We start from the raw sequence: 12823 nt of genomic DNA, 5'->3' as shown, positions 1-12823 counted from the left end.
AGGAGGTTCCTAACTTGGAGGACCTCCTAGAGACATTTTTGTTACTTAGGCTCTGTGGCCTCAGTGGCATGGAGTGCCAACTTCAGTTGGCGGATTAACTACGTGTCTATCTGGACAGAGATAACCTGGTTTCAGTTGTCTGTGCTCTGGTAACCTGCAAGTTAAGATTACTGAAATGCACTCTATGTGGGGCTGCCTTTGAAGATGGTTCAGAAGCTGCAACTTGTACAAAATATGACAGCAGATTGGTAATGGATCAGGAAGTCTGAACATATAAGACCAATTCGTGCCTAGTTACACAGGCTGCTTATATGTTTCCAAGCTACATTCAAGGTGTTGGTTTTGTCCTATAAAGCTTTATGTGGCTTGGGCTCACAGTACCTGCTGGAATGCCTCTCCTGGCATGAACCAACCTTAGCTTCCAAGGCCTCCCTATGGGAGCTGCCTCTGAGGGAAGCTTGGAGGGTGGCAACAAGAGAGAGGGCCTTCCCGGTGGTGGTCTCCCAACTCTGGGATGATCTTCCTGATGAGGTCTCCTGGCGCTTAACATTGTTATCCTTTCAGCGCCAGGTTAAAACTGCTCTCTCAGGAATTTGGCAGAATACAATGACTTTTAAATTAGGACTTGAGTTGTCTTTGGCTGATGGTTTAACAAATTGTTTTTCGATATATATTGTGACTCTCTGTGTTATTTGTTTATATGGTTTTATATAAATGCTTTTCTTTTTGTACTTTGTATAACATGTTTTAATGTTTTTTTTATTTTTGTGAACTGCCCAGAGAGCTTCAGCTATGAGTCAGTATAGAAATGAAATGAAATGAAATGTGGTAAGAGGAGCAGAAAAAGGAGGGACCAATGAAGTAGCAAGATTAGTGTTGTGAACATTGTTGAACCCATTCCTGCTCTTTGAGAAATGGGTATCCCATAAATAAATTAAAAAAACACCACCAGAAGCACTGTTTTAACATCACTTGCTGTTTCGATGCTAAAGCCCCATTAATATAAATAAATGGGTATGAAGCAGCAAATGTAATTACTATTCTGTCTCATGTAATTCTAAAGTGAATAATTCTTTAATTAGACAAAAGACTGCAGCATCATAGAAAATCAAGCTTCTACTCCTTGGAAATGATTCGTATTATTCCACTTCCCTAGTCCTCTCCCCTGAGCTGCTTCTCTTAGGAACTGTTACGAAAATGTTCCGTTTCATCCTTTTGACCATGCATCTGTTGTTGGCTTGATTGTTTATTTCAGAAGTCTAAGGGAAGATGTCCGATTTAAGCAAGTAATCAAAGTGGTGCTGGAAACCATCCATGCTTATGAGCGTGACACAGGGCTCAAGTGTAGGTATTGCATCTTTATGTTAACTCCACCAGGGCTTGCTTGAATAGGGGAACGGCAGGTTGAGTCAGAATTTCTTAACTAATCTCTTGAGATGCCCACCACAAAAGATTTCCTGCCTTCTAATCTTGATTCCCAGCTCTTGATTTTAACCTGCAATACTCCAGATCAGTCATCCGAAGCCGGGTGTCTTCCAGATGTTTTGGACTCCAACTCCCATCAGACACAGCCAGCTGATGGTCAGGGATGATGATAGTTGGAGTCTAAAACATTCTGGAGGGCACCAGGTTGAGGAAGGCTACTCTAACATATCCAACAATACCCTCTGAAGTGCATCTTCCATACATCTGATTCAAAGAACATAGCTGAGTAGAAAAACATGGGAAGGATTGCTGTTCAGCACAACCCTCCCCCCCCTGTTTGGCCTACAACTCCCATCATCCCTCACCATTGGCTACTCTGGGTAGGGCTGATAGCTCAAAATATCTGGAAGGCCACAAGTCGCCCCGTATGCTCTACAAGTCTGGATCTCCTTTCCTTTTGAGTTTGAACAAAGACTGAGCCTGGGTATTTTCCAGAGGCAATCTAAGACACACTTATATGGGCAAGTGTTTGATAACTGGGAATGAGAAACCATTAAGGTTTTGCAATATTTTAGAAATTGGAATCATTATAGAGTGTGTTTGTTGTGGATATATATTGGTTGTTATCACTGGAAGAGTTCCCTCCCCCCCACCCCCGCATGCTAGCATTGTGTCTCATGTGCAGCTTGGCTTGATTTGTGTTAGAGAGCTGACCTCTTTTAGAAGGTAAATGTCATGATTCAGGTGTTGACAGGTGTAAAAACATCTCTTTTTCAGACTTTATTAATCACTTTGTCTTAGATCTTGTGTATAACAAATGTTAGATTAACTAGTGTGGGAATAGTTCAGTCATTCTAGGGGACAATTTGAATCCTCTGGAGAGAAATGTATTTTCAAATTTTTCTAGTAATTGGACTATGTATCTGCAACATTTCAACTGTTAGGTAACTTGGAAGTATCCTAGTAAATTTTTAAGCACCTTTTGATATACTTAAGAGTGCAATTCTATAGATGCCCACTCAAAAGTAAGTTTCACAGAGGTCAGTGGGCTTACTCCAAAGTAAGTAGATATAGGGTTGCAGCCTTAATCATTGTTTTACCCAGTGATTGTTCTAGTATTAATAGCATTGTGTTTATAACAGTCATTGCCCACCATAAAGCCTTGTGAGGGGCATGTTATAAATGACGGAGCAGGAAGGTGTCTGTGTATACACAAGGAGCTTGTATAAAATGAATACTAAACAAATCCTCATGTTCTGAATCATAAATATGAATAGCACCATGCAAAACATCACTAAACCAAATGCTTCCTAATGGGTTTCAGCTTAAATTTCAGGTTTTAGCCTTCGTTTCTTATGAGTGAAAACAGGTTTTAAAATCTTGAACAAATATTAATCACAGGTTCTTCTTCGTGGTCTCTGTGCATCACACATATGGGCTCTGCGCCTGCGCAGGGCCAGGTTCGGAAACTTCTATAGCTGAAATCTTTTAGGCGGGAACCCCTCCCCCACCGTCCACTGAGCATGCTCAGGGGTTCCCGCCTAATCCCCTCAGTTCTCTTCAACCGCCTGTAGGGTCAACAGCGTTTTGGAGACTTCTCTGTTTGGTATCGTTATACCTAGCTGAATTATACTAATTTCATTCTTTTCTTACTTCTACAGTTTTCTAACTTTTCTATCTAGTTATATAATAATAATAATAAAAAAGATTTTCTTGTGTTGTTACCTCAGCCTTGGTACCTATGGCACTACAAGGCCTCTTCAAAAAGTGCTCCGGTTGTGGGCAAAAGATCTCACAAACCGATGGACATTCTTGATGCTTATTGTGCTTGGGGGAGACGCACGTTGTCGAATCCTGTTGCTTTTGCCTAAAATTCTCCAGGCAAACCAGGAAGAACCGACCAGACCGCCTTCGGGCGTTACTGTGGGAAAAGGCGTTGGAGGCAGTGGAGAAACCGAGTACGTCTCGACGCTCCAAATCTCCCAATACTATGGAGTCAATGCCCCAACCTCCTCCTTCGCAGAGTGATGCCTTCCTGGTTCACCCCCCTTCCTCCTCTCTATCTGCTTCCTCAAAAGCGGCCAAGAAGATATCTAAGAGAGCGAGAGAGCACGTTGGGTCTGAAGAACCCCAATGAAAGAAATCGAAGGAAGGAAAGAAAAAATCGACAAAATCAAAACCGTCGATACCGAGGGCTCCATTGCCGACTACTTCAGTACCGAAGCGCCCTACGGCATGGAGCACCCCAATATCGAGGCTTTCCCTGCAAAAGACGCCTCCAATATCGGCAAGTCCGATACCGACGCTTTCGGTACCGAGAGCCTTCTCGATACCGAGAAGAGCAACTCTGTCTTCTCCACCGGCCCTGACCCCGTTACAGACGGAGCAAGTGATGCTTTCCCCGGTACCGTCTCTCAATATCATTACAGTACCGGCTGAGGAGACAAGCTTAAGAGCATCAATCTCGGAAGGAGAGATCAGAACCTCCTCACAAGATCCAACGCTGGCAGAAGAGGGTCCTATCTCCCCTCGATACCACCAAGGCCAACAATCACCCATCGGTACCGATGGACATCGATACCGACAGGGATATGAGTCTTGTCTGATGCTCAACACTGACACACATTGGTACCGAGACTTCGATACCGACGCACTTCGGCGCCGAGACTTCGATACCGACACACATCGGTACCGAGACTTCGATACCGACACACATCGGTACCGAGACATGCCTTTCTCCGATACCGACAGCCGTCGGTACCAGCCAGTGCCACGAGACCGTTCACTAGTGTCGATCCATTCGGCTCAATATTGGTATCCTCCACGGTATCCTCCTTACTACTACGAGGACTGGAGATACAGAAGGGACCAAGACTCCTATTATTATCAGGAGCAGTATGCCTCGTACCTGCGCTTCCGGCAACCTCCATCGGAGACAGTTTCCCATCCTCCACCCGCGGAAGATGCTACTGCTATGCCGCCGCCAACGCAGCCATCGGCACCGAGGCCTCCACCTCACCATCGGCACCGAGGCCTCCACCTCAACAGCTGCAACCTACGGCACCGACAACATCGGTACCGTCGCAGGCTCTGCAAGCCCTACCTGAGGCTAGGATGAGGGGATGTGCGCTAGATGAGCTCTCTGATGAGGAATATTGATCAGACTCCTCTCAGGAACCATCACCTCCACCATCAATCCCTTCACCGGATGATTGCGTGATAACCACGGATGTTATCTCCCCCTCTGAGGACTTGACCCATTTTACAGATCAAGTGCAGAGAATGGCGAGGTCCCTGGGGATCAAAACTTCTCAACCATTGGAGAAGTTAAATGACCCAGTATACGATGACCTATACTGTGAATCGTCTACCCCAGCGGCAATCTCATACCTGCCTGTGCTGTTGTGTACCGCCCAACAGTCATGGAAAATGCCCTCCTCTATGCCACCAACGTCGAGGAAGCTTGATAACATCTACAAAATCCAAGAAAAGCGCCTTTTCTTTTCACCCACCCCAAGCTGAATTCAATTATAGTCGAGGCTTCCCAAGGATGCACACAAAGAAAACATAATGCACCCGTTGACAAGGAAGGTCGGAGACTAGACGGCTTGGGAAGAAGAATTTATTCTTCCACATCTTTGTCACTAAGAGTGCACAATTACCAAGCCACCATGGCTAAATATCAATCCTTTTTATGGGAAAAGATGACATCTCTCTCTGCATACCTACCAGACGATCAAAGAGAGTTGTCAAATGTGTTTTACACAGAAGCCATGAGGCTGTCACGCCAGCAACTCAACACAGTGAGACATGCCACTGACTGTGCTTCAAAAGCAATGGTGGCCTCTGTCGCCTTAAGACGACATGCGTGGCTTAGGTCTGCAGGACTTTCTCAAGAAGCACGCACCCGGATAGAGGACCTTCCCTTTGACGGGGAAGGACTCTTCCACTCGTACACGGATGAGTCTATGGAGAGCATCCAGAAAGCCAAAAATACAGCTAAGAAAATGGGGATTGGTCAGCAGCAACAGCAGCTCCAGAGACCATTCCGCCAGAGACGCTGGCCCGGAACACAGCAGCAGTTCCAACCTAGGCAGCAGCAATTCCAACTGCAACACCGCCCTGCTACATACCAACCTCAGGGTCAGTACAGGAGGCAACAGTACCCGGGTCGGTTCAAACAGAACAAGAGCAGGCCTGACCCGAATCAAAGACGGCGTCTTTGACTATCTTACACCAAACAGCCTAACACCTAAGTTTGGTGACATCCTTACCCCTTTTTTCTATAATTGGACCGCTATTACAACTGATACATGGGTCCTTAACATCATATCTCGGGGCTACAAAATAGAATTCTCCACCACCCCTCCCCTCGGAACCGCAAGGTTCTCACCACCTACAGATGCTCTATTACAAGAGACTACGTCTCTGTTGGGAAAGGGCGCCATAGAGCGATTACCAACTCACACTCTAGGAAGCGGGTTCTATTTCCGCTACTTTACGGTTCCGAAACGGGATGGGGGGCTGAGGCCTATTTTGGACCTCAGGGAGCTAAACAAGTTTGTCAACCCTAAAAAATTCCGGATGAACTCTTTAGCAAGCATCCTACCTTTCCTCTCCCAAGGGGACTGGTTTACGTCTATCGATCTTAAGGATGCATATTTTCATGTTTCAATATCCTGATCATCACCAATACCTCAGGTTCATAGTAGGGGAAGACGTTTTCCAATTCAAAGTGCTTCCTTTTGGGCTTTCTACGGCACCCCGAGTCTTCACAAAGTGCATGGCACCAGTTTGTGCCTTTCTGAGGACTCGAGGGGTAGAAATTTACCCCTACTTGGACGATTGGCTGATAGTGGCTAATACGGAGCAAGAAGCCGCCCGTAATACCCATCTCACCATCAAATTACTCAACAAATTAGGCCTTTGCATCAACAAGGAAAAATAAAATTTTCATCCGACCCCAAAAAATTAAATTCCTTGGAGCAATTCTGGACTCAACCCGCTCCAGGGCTTTCCTTCCAAAGGATAGAGCTAATACGTTAATTAAACTTGCAATTAAGCTCTTCCGCTCTAAAATTACCTCTGCCTTCCAGGTGCAAAGGTTATTGGGGTTCATGGCAGCGACGGTCAACATCGTCCCTTGGGCACGTCTGCACATGAGACCCCTACAGTTGTGGCTTCTGCGGGAGTACGACAATACATTGGACGCTCACCGAGTGAAATTGTCGCTCCCTGCCAAAATAAAGGACACACTCCTTTGGTGGACGGACTTGTCCAATATCACAAAAGGCTTGGATTTCAAACCCCAAGTTCCATCACAACATCTGATGACAGACGCATCCCTGTTGGGCTGGGGAGCCCACTGCGGGGATCTGACTATCCAGGAGCGATGGAGCTCCCTCGACAGGAAAAGACACATCAACGTCTTGGAGTTGATGGCTATCCAAAAAGCCTTGTATGCTTTTCAGCAGACCTTATCAGGTCACGTAATCCAGATCCATACAGACAATATGGCTGCTGTCTGGCACATAAACAAGCAAGGTGGGACGAGGTCTATGGACCTGATCTCCCTCACTCTGGACATTTGGCATTGGGCAATTGCCCACGACATGACTTTGTCTGCCATTCATATCGCAGGCCAGGACAATATCCTGGCAGATGACCTCAGCTGCACTTTTGTGGACACGCACGAGTGGCGGATGAACGACACTGTTCTGGACATGATCTTTCAGGCATGGGGACAGCCTGTAATAGATTTATTCGCGTCACCAGAGAACGCCATCTGCAGCCAGTACTGCACGTGGGCGGGCCACGGTGCAGCATCTCTAGGAGACGCCTTCGAGAGGACATGGACAGGACATCTACTGTACCTGTTTCCCCCCATACCACTCCTCTCAAAAGTCATTGTAAAGCTGCGCAGCGACAACGCCAACGCCATCTTAGTAGCACCTTGGTGGCCAAGGCAGCCGTGGTTCACTCCGCTACTCAAACTGTCCTCAGCGGAGTATATCAGACTGCCTCAATGCCACAATCTCATCTCCAAGGGGAAGGGACTCATCTTCCATCCAGATGTCCAGTCCCTAAACCTAACGGTTTGGAGGATAAGGCATCGCTAGACAGCCAACCGCTGCCTACTGACATACGGAACATTATCCTAGCAGCTAGGAAACCAGCTACTAGGAAATCATACGCAAACAAATGGACAGCCTTTTCTGCCTTTGCCCTCAGTAGAAACGAGAACCCGTTTTCAGCACCAATAGCAGCAGTGCTTTCCTTTCTTTTTTCTTTATTTAAAAAAGGACTCAAGTTCTCGTCACTTAAAGTTTATTTAGCAGCTATCTCTGCCTCACACCATTGGATTCAGGGCTGTTCCGTCTTCACACACCCCTTGACAAAACGGTTCATGAAGGGCATGAAAAATACTATCCCACCAGTCCGCTCCTTTGTCCCTCAATGGAGCCTCTCGGTGGTGCTCAAGGCACTTTCTGCCAAGCCCTTTGAGCCTTTAGCAAGAACAGACTTGCGATTACTAACTTTCAAGGTGGCATTCCTTGTTGCAGTCACATCTGCCAGGCGTGCATCCGAACTTGCTGCACTCCGCATAGACTCACCATACACGGTGTTTCACACTGACAAGGTAGTCCTTAGACCGGACCCAGCTTTTCTCCCAAAGGTTGTTTCTTCTTTTCACCTTGGGCAGGACATTATGCTTCCAAGTTTCTTTCCTTCGCCGACGTCACCTATTGAGTCTGCTCTACATACCCTAGACGTGAGACGGGCTCTGGCCTTTTACTAGTCCAGAACTGCCACCCTCCGAAGATCCCATAGACTTTTTGTTTGCTATGGGGGCAAGCAAAAGGGACTCCAGGCATCTCCACAGAGAATATCTGCTTTGGTGGTTCAGACTATTAAGCTAGCCTATGAACTCGCTGGCCTCCCGTTGGAGGGTAAGGTGCATTCTCACTCCACGAGAGGAGTGGCCACCTCTACAGCCTTTGAAAAGGGGATTGCTCTACCAGACCTCTGCAAAGCAGCTACCTGGTCGACACCTTTGACTTTTGCCAGTCACTACCGCCTGGACATCAGGGCACGCAGAGACTGTGCCTTTGGGCGTGCCGTCTTATTGGCAATCCTATGACTACTCATATACCAACTGACACCACCCACCTCCGGTAAGTCAGCTTGTTAATCGCCCATATGTGTGATGCACAGAGACCACAAAGAAGAAAGACAGGTTGCTTACCTGTAACTGTAGTTCTTCGAGTGGTCGTCAGTGCAGTCACACAACCCTCCCACCGTCCCCACTATGGTGTCATTAATTCTTGATCGGTGGTTCTCCTCAGTGAGACTGTTTAGGCGGTTTCAGGAACTGAGGGGATTAGGCGGGAACCCCTGAGCATGCTCAGTGGACGGTGGGGGAGGGGTTCCCGCCTAAAAGATTTTCAGCTATAGAAGTTTCCGAAGCTGGCCCTGCGCAGGCGCAGAGCCCATATGTGTGACTGCACAGATGACCACTCGAAGAACTACAGTTACAGGTGAGCAACCTGTCTATCCAATGTCTGGGTTCGCACGATATGCTAACCACGGTTGGTTGTTTTATGGTGGGTTAGCGTGTCATCCAAACCTGGACTGATTTTATCAGGGTGGGTTGTTTTTCACAAACAAACAACCCTAATAACCCATGGTCTGTTGTAGGAATTGTTTTAACTACGATGGGTTGGGATATCATCTGAACCCGGACATGCCAACTCATCATGGGTAAAGGGTATCAGACAGCGAGCTGCTTGGCAAGAGTGACAGAAACCCCTGCTGCTCTTCCCAAGTGCAGCTGCTATCGCCATCAAGCTACTTCCACTGCCCTTTTCCCCTTGCCAGCAGCCCCTTCAAATTGCCCAAACTGCACTTTGGAGGGGCTGTTACCAGTCCCTCTGGCTCCTGACAAGTCCCCTGTCCTCACTCTGACCTAAGTTTAAAATTTATTTTCAATTTTTTGTGCAAAAGCATTGCTGGGATTTCTCCCCCACAGCCTTGTTTTATGTATGCAAATGGACACTAGATTATTTTTTTAAAAAATATTTGATTATTCACAGTTGAGCACTTGCGCAACTATGGATATGCAAAAATATAGGGGCTTGCCTTGACGGGAACAATCGAGGCTACATTGTAGCAAGGTTGTTTGGATAGCCTTGCACAGTTAACAGGTGCAGAAACAGGGAGTTGATCACACACACCTAGGCAAGGGTTTCCCCAGGATTCAGTGTGTTGCTCTTAACCTTGGAGGTGCCGTGCTAGGTCTCCGTACTTCTGTGAGACCTTGTACCTGTATTTAAGGGTGCCTGAGCACCACACACCTTCTTCTTCGTGGTCTCTGTGCATCACACATATGGGCTCTGCGCCTGCGCGAAGCCCCGCTTTGGGAATCTTCTATAGCTAAAGGCATTTTGGGCGGGAACCCCTCCCCCTCTACTGCGCATATGCAGAGGGGTTCCCGCCCAGATTCCCTCAGTTCTTCTGAGACCAGTAGGCCTCGTCTGAGGAATTTTGACACCTTCAGGTGTATCTGAAAAAACTACTTGATAAAGCATAAGTAATACTTAATGGACACCAAGTGGGGAGTATGGTGGGTGGGTTGTGTGACTGCACAGATGACCACTCGAAGAACCACAGTTACAGGTAAGCAACCTGTCTTTCTTCTTCATGGTCTCTGTGCATCACACATATGGGCGATTAGCAAGCTTTTACTCACCGGAGGAGGGTTGGTGTCCTTAGGTGAAAATTGATGACAACACTGCTCTGCCAAAGGAGCAGTCGGACCTCAACAAATTGAGGGCTGAACTGTGGGAAAGGGCACTTAGAGCAGTGGACAAACCTGCTATGGCACAAGAAGAGCCGATCGTGCCTCCAGCTCCCGTCCAGCTGACAACAAGTCGAGCTGACCGGCCCCGACAGGACACCCCTGCCACGCCAGGGCGTACCTTAGCTACCTCAGTAGCAAAGAAATTGTCCAAAAAGGCGAGAACGCCAAAGTCTTCTAACAAGACGAAACATAAGAAGAAATCTAAGATTCAGGGCCACGATATCGAAAAAAGACCGTCGAAGTCAATACAGACTTCTGTATTAGCACCACCAACACCCCATCGGGTAACTACCCAGTCGGCTCCGATAACCGACCGCACAACGACAGCTTCGCTGTCGGAAGGGGAAATCAGGGACTCATCATCTGCCCGCAACACTGACTTGGTTCCGCTACCGGCAGACCAAACGATCGCCCCACCGCCGATCAACTTACCTGTCTTAGACCATAGTAGACCCGAATATCGAGATCGTTTATCGAGCCTCCGTCGATCTCCAGAGTCAGTCCGATCATTTGGCTCTCGATAACGTTAATCCGACTCTTACTACCATTGGGGACAACATCGATCCAGATCTCCTATAAGAGATTGGGAGAGGGAATCACAGTGGTCATTACCCCCTAGACACTCATACCATTATGCGGACTGGTGCGAATTTGAAGATCGATATTGAAGATCACCGACTCGGCGTCGACCTTCGGCATCGTTATCGGCACCCGAACCAACTGTGGCCATACGTGCAAACCAAGCAACGAGACAAGAAGAGGATATAACAAGACAGTCACGGCCTGTGGAAACAACCCATCAAGTTCAACAGATGGAAATTCAAACTATTCAAATCCCATCCTCTCCACAATCAGTGGAGGACTACTGCTTTGATTCGATATCAGTAGCTTCAGTAACACCATCCTTACCATCTCCCGACTCGATAGTCGAGTCACAAGGAGCTGTCTCACCGTCAGAGGGACTGGGGCACTTTGCCGACATTGTACAAAGAATGGCGCAGTCCCTAGGCATTGAAACCAGACAAGAGCTAGAGAAGCTGACTGACCCGGTGTTCGAAGCTATTTACACAGACGCTACCACGCCAGCAGCCATACCTTTCCTCCCAACGTTAGCTAAGTCTGTCAAAGAACACTGGAAGGACCCTGCAATACTTGAACCTTCCTCTAAGAGACTCGGTAATATGTATAGAGTCTTCGAAAAGGACACAGAATTTTTATTTAAACATCCCCAACTAAACTCAATAATAGTCGAGTCAGCTCAAGGACACTCCCAGAGGGTGCACACAGCACCAGTCGATAGAGAAGGCAGGCGTTTAGACCTGATAGGACGTAGATTTTATTCCACAGCATCTTTAAGTCTTAAAATAGCCAACTACCAGGCTACAATGTCAAGATACCAGCTTTTTCTTTGGGAAAAGATGATGTCCCTGTGTGAGCACCTAGGAGACGACCACAGAGAGCTCGCTAGAGTGTTCCATGCTGAAGCTACAAGAATGGCACACCAACAGATCGCAATGGCTAAACACCAGTCGGATTGCGGGGCGAAAACAATGGTCGGCTCAGTGGCATTACGCAGACATGCCTGGCTTAGATCTGCAAGCCTTTCCAAGGAAGCCAGGACACGTATAGAAAGTCTCCCGTTCGACGGTGTCGGCCTCTTTAACTCGACTACCGATGAGGCAATGGATGCGGTCCATAAAGCAAGAATGACTGCCAGGAAAATGGGGATTGGAGGAGGACAACAAGGACAATATTACAGGCCTAAGAGGTGGTACAAATCCGGGTCCAACGTACCACAATACCAATCTGATAGGCAACAACCCAGACAACTATCAGCACTCCAACAAGGAAAGAAGCAGTTTCCGGCCACAAAACAAAAGTTTCAACGTCGACGACCGGACTATCAGCAAAACTGGCGTCTTTGACTCAATAACTCCCAGGATCACACCCCCCCCCTTGAGCAATCGTCTTTTGAGGACAATCGACGCATGGGCCCAGATTACATCGGACAAATGGGTTTTGTCGATAATCGAGGGGGGTTACAGAATAGAATTTCATTCTCTGCCACCAACGGGGCACCAAAGAGTAACATCACCATCAACGCCACTACAGGAGGAGGTCCATTCACTCTTAAAAAAGGGAGCCATTTATTTATTTATTTATTTATTTATTTTATTACATTTATATACCGCCCCCCAGCCGAAGCTCTCTGGGCGGTTTACAACAATTAAAAATAGTAGACATTAAAAGTATACAAAAAATTTAAAAAACATAAAAACAGTATAAAAACAACAGTATTCATTTAAAACAACAATTCTGGGGTCCATTAAAACAAACTTAACGTTATTAAATGCTGTTAAAATGCCATTCAACCAGTACCGAAACAGCAACTAAATCGGGGGTTTTACTCCCGATATTTCACAGTTCCCAAGAGTGATGGAGGAATTCGTCCCATGTTAGATCTAAGGGATGTAAATTTCTACATTACCCTAAGAAAGTTTCGGATGGTCTCCCTCCCCAATATACTACCACTCCTCA

At 47.0% G+C, this 12823-nt stretch overlaps 2 protein-coding genes across 3 annotated transcripts in view; both read left to right on the top strand.

Annotated features, from left to right (window-relative positions):
• The window catches only part of PIP4K2B (phosphatidylinositol-5-phosphate 4-kinase type 2 beta), a 453863-nt gene that overhangs the window by 305582 nt on the left and 135458 nt on the right, over positions 1–12823 (top strand). The window lies entirely within an intron of this gene.
• Positions 1–12823, top strand: part of BRCA1 (BRCA1 DNA repair associated) — an 85568-nt gene that overhangs the window by 14517 nt on the left and 58228 nt on the right. The window contains exon 5 of the mRNA XM_063127425.1: positions 1256–1344. Within this exon, the coding sequence (XP_062983495.1) occupies positions 1256–1344 (89 nt within the window). The remainder of the gene's footprint in view (positions 1–1255; positions 1345–12823) is intronic.

This window comes from Elgaria multicarinata, chromosome 1 (genome assembly GCF_023053635.1).
Source record: "Elgaria multicarinata webbii isolate HBS135686 ecotype San Diego chromosome 1, rElgMul1.1.pri, whole genome shotgun sequence".
In the NCBI taxonomy this organism is placed as follows: domain Eukaryota; kingdom Metazoa; phylum Chordata; class Lepidosauria; order Squamata; family Anguidae; genus Elgaria; species Elgaria multicarinata.
This window is presented reverse-complemented; position numbering and strand designations above follow the sequence as displayed.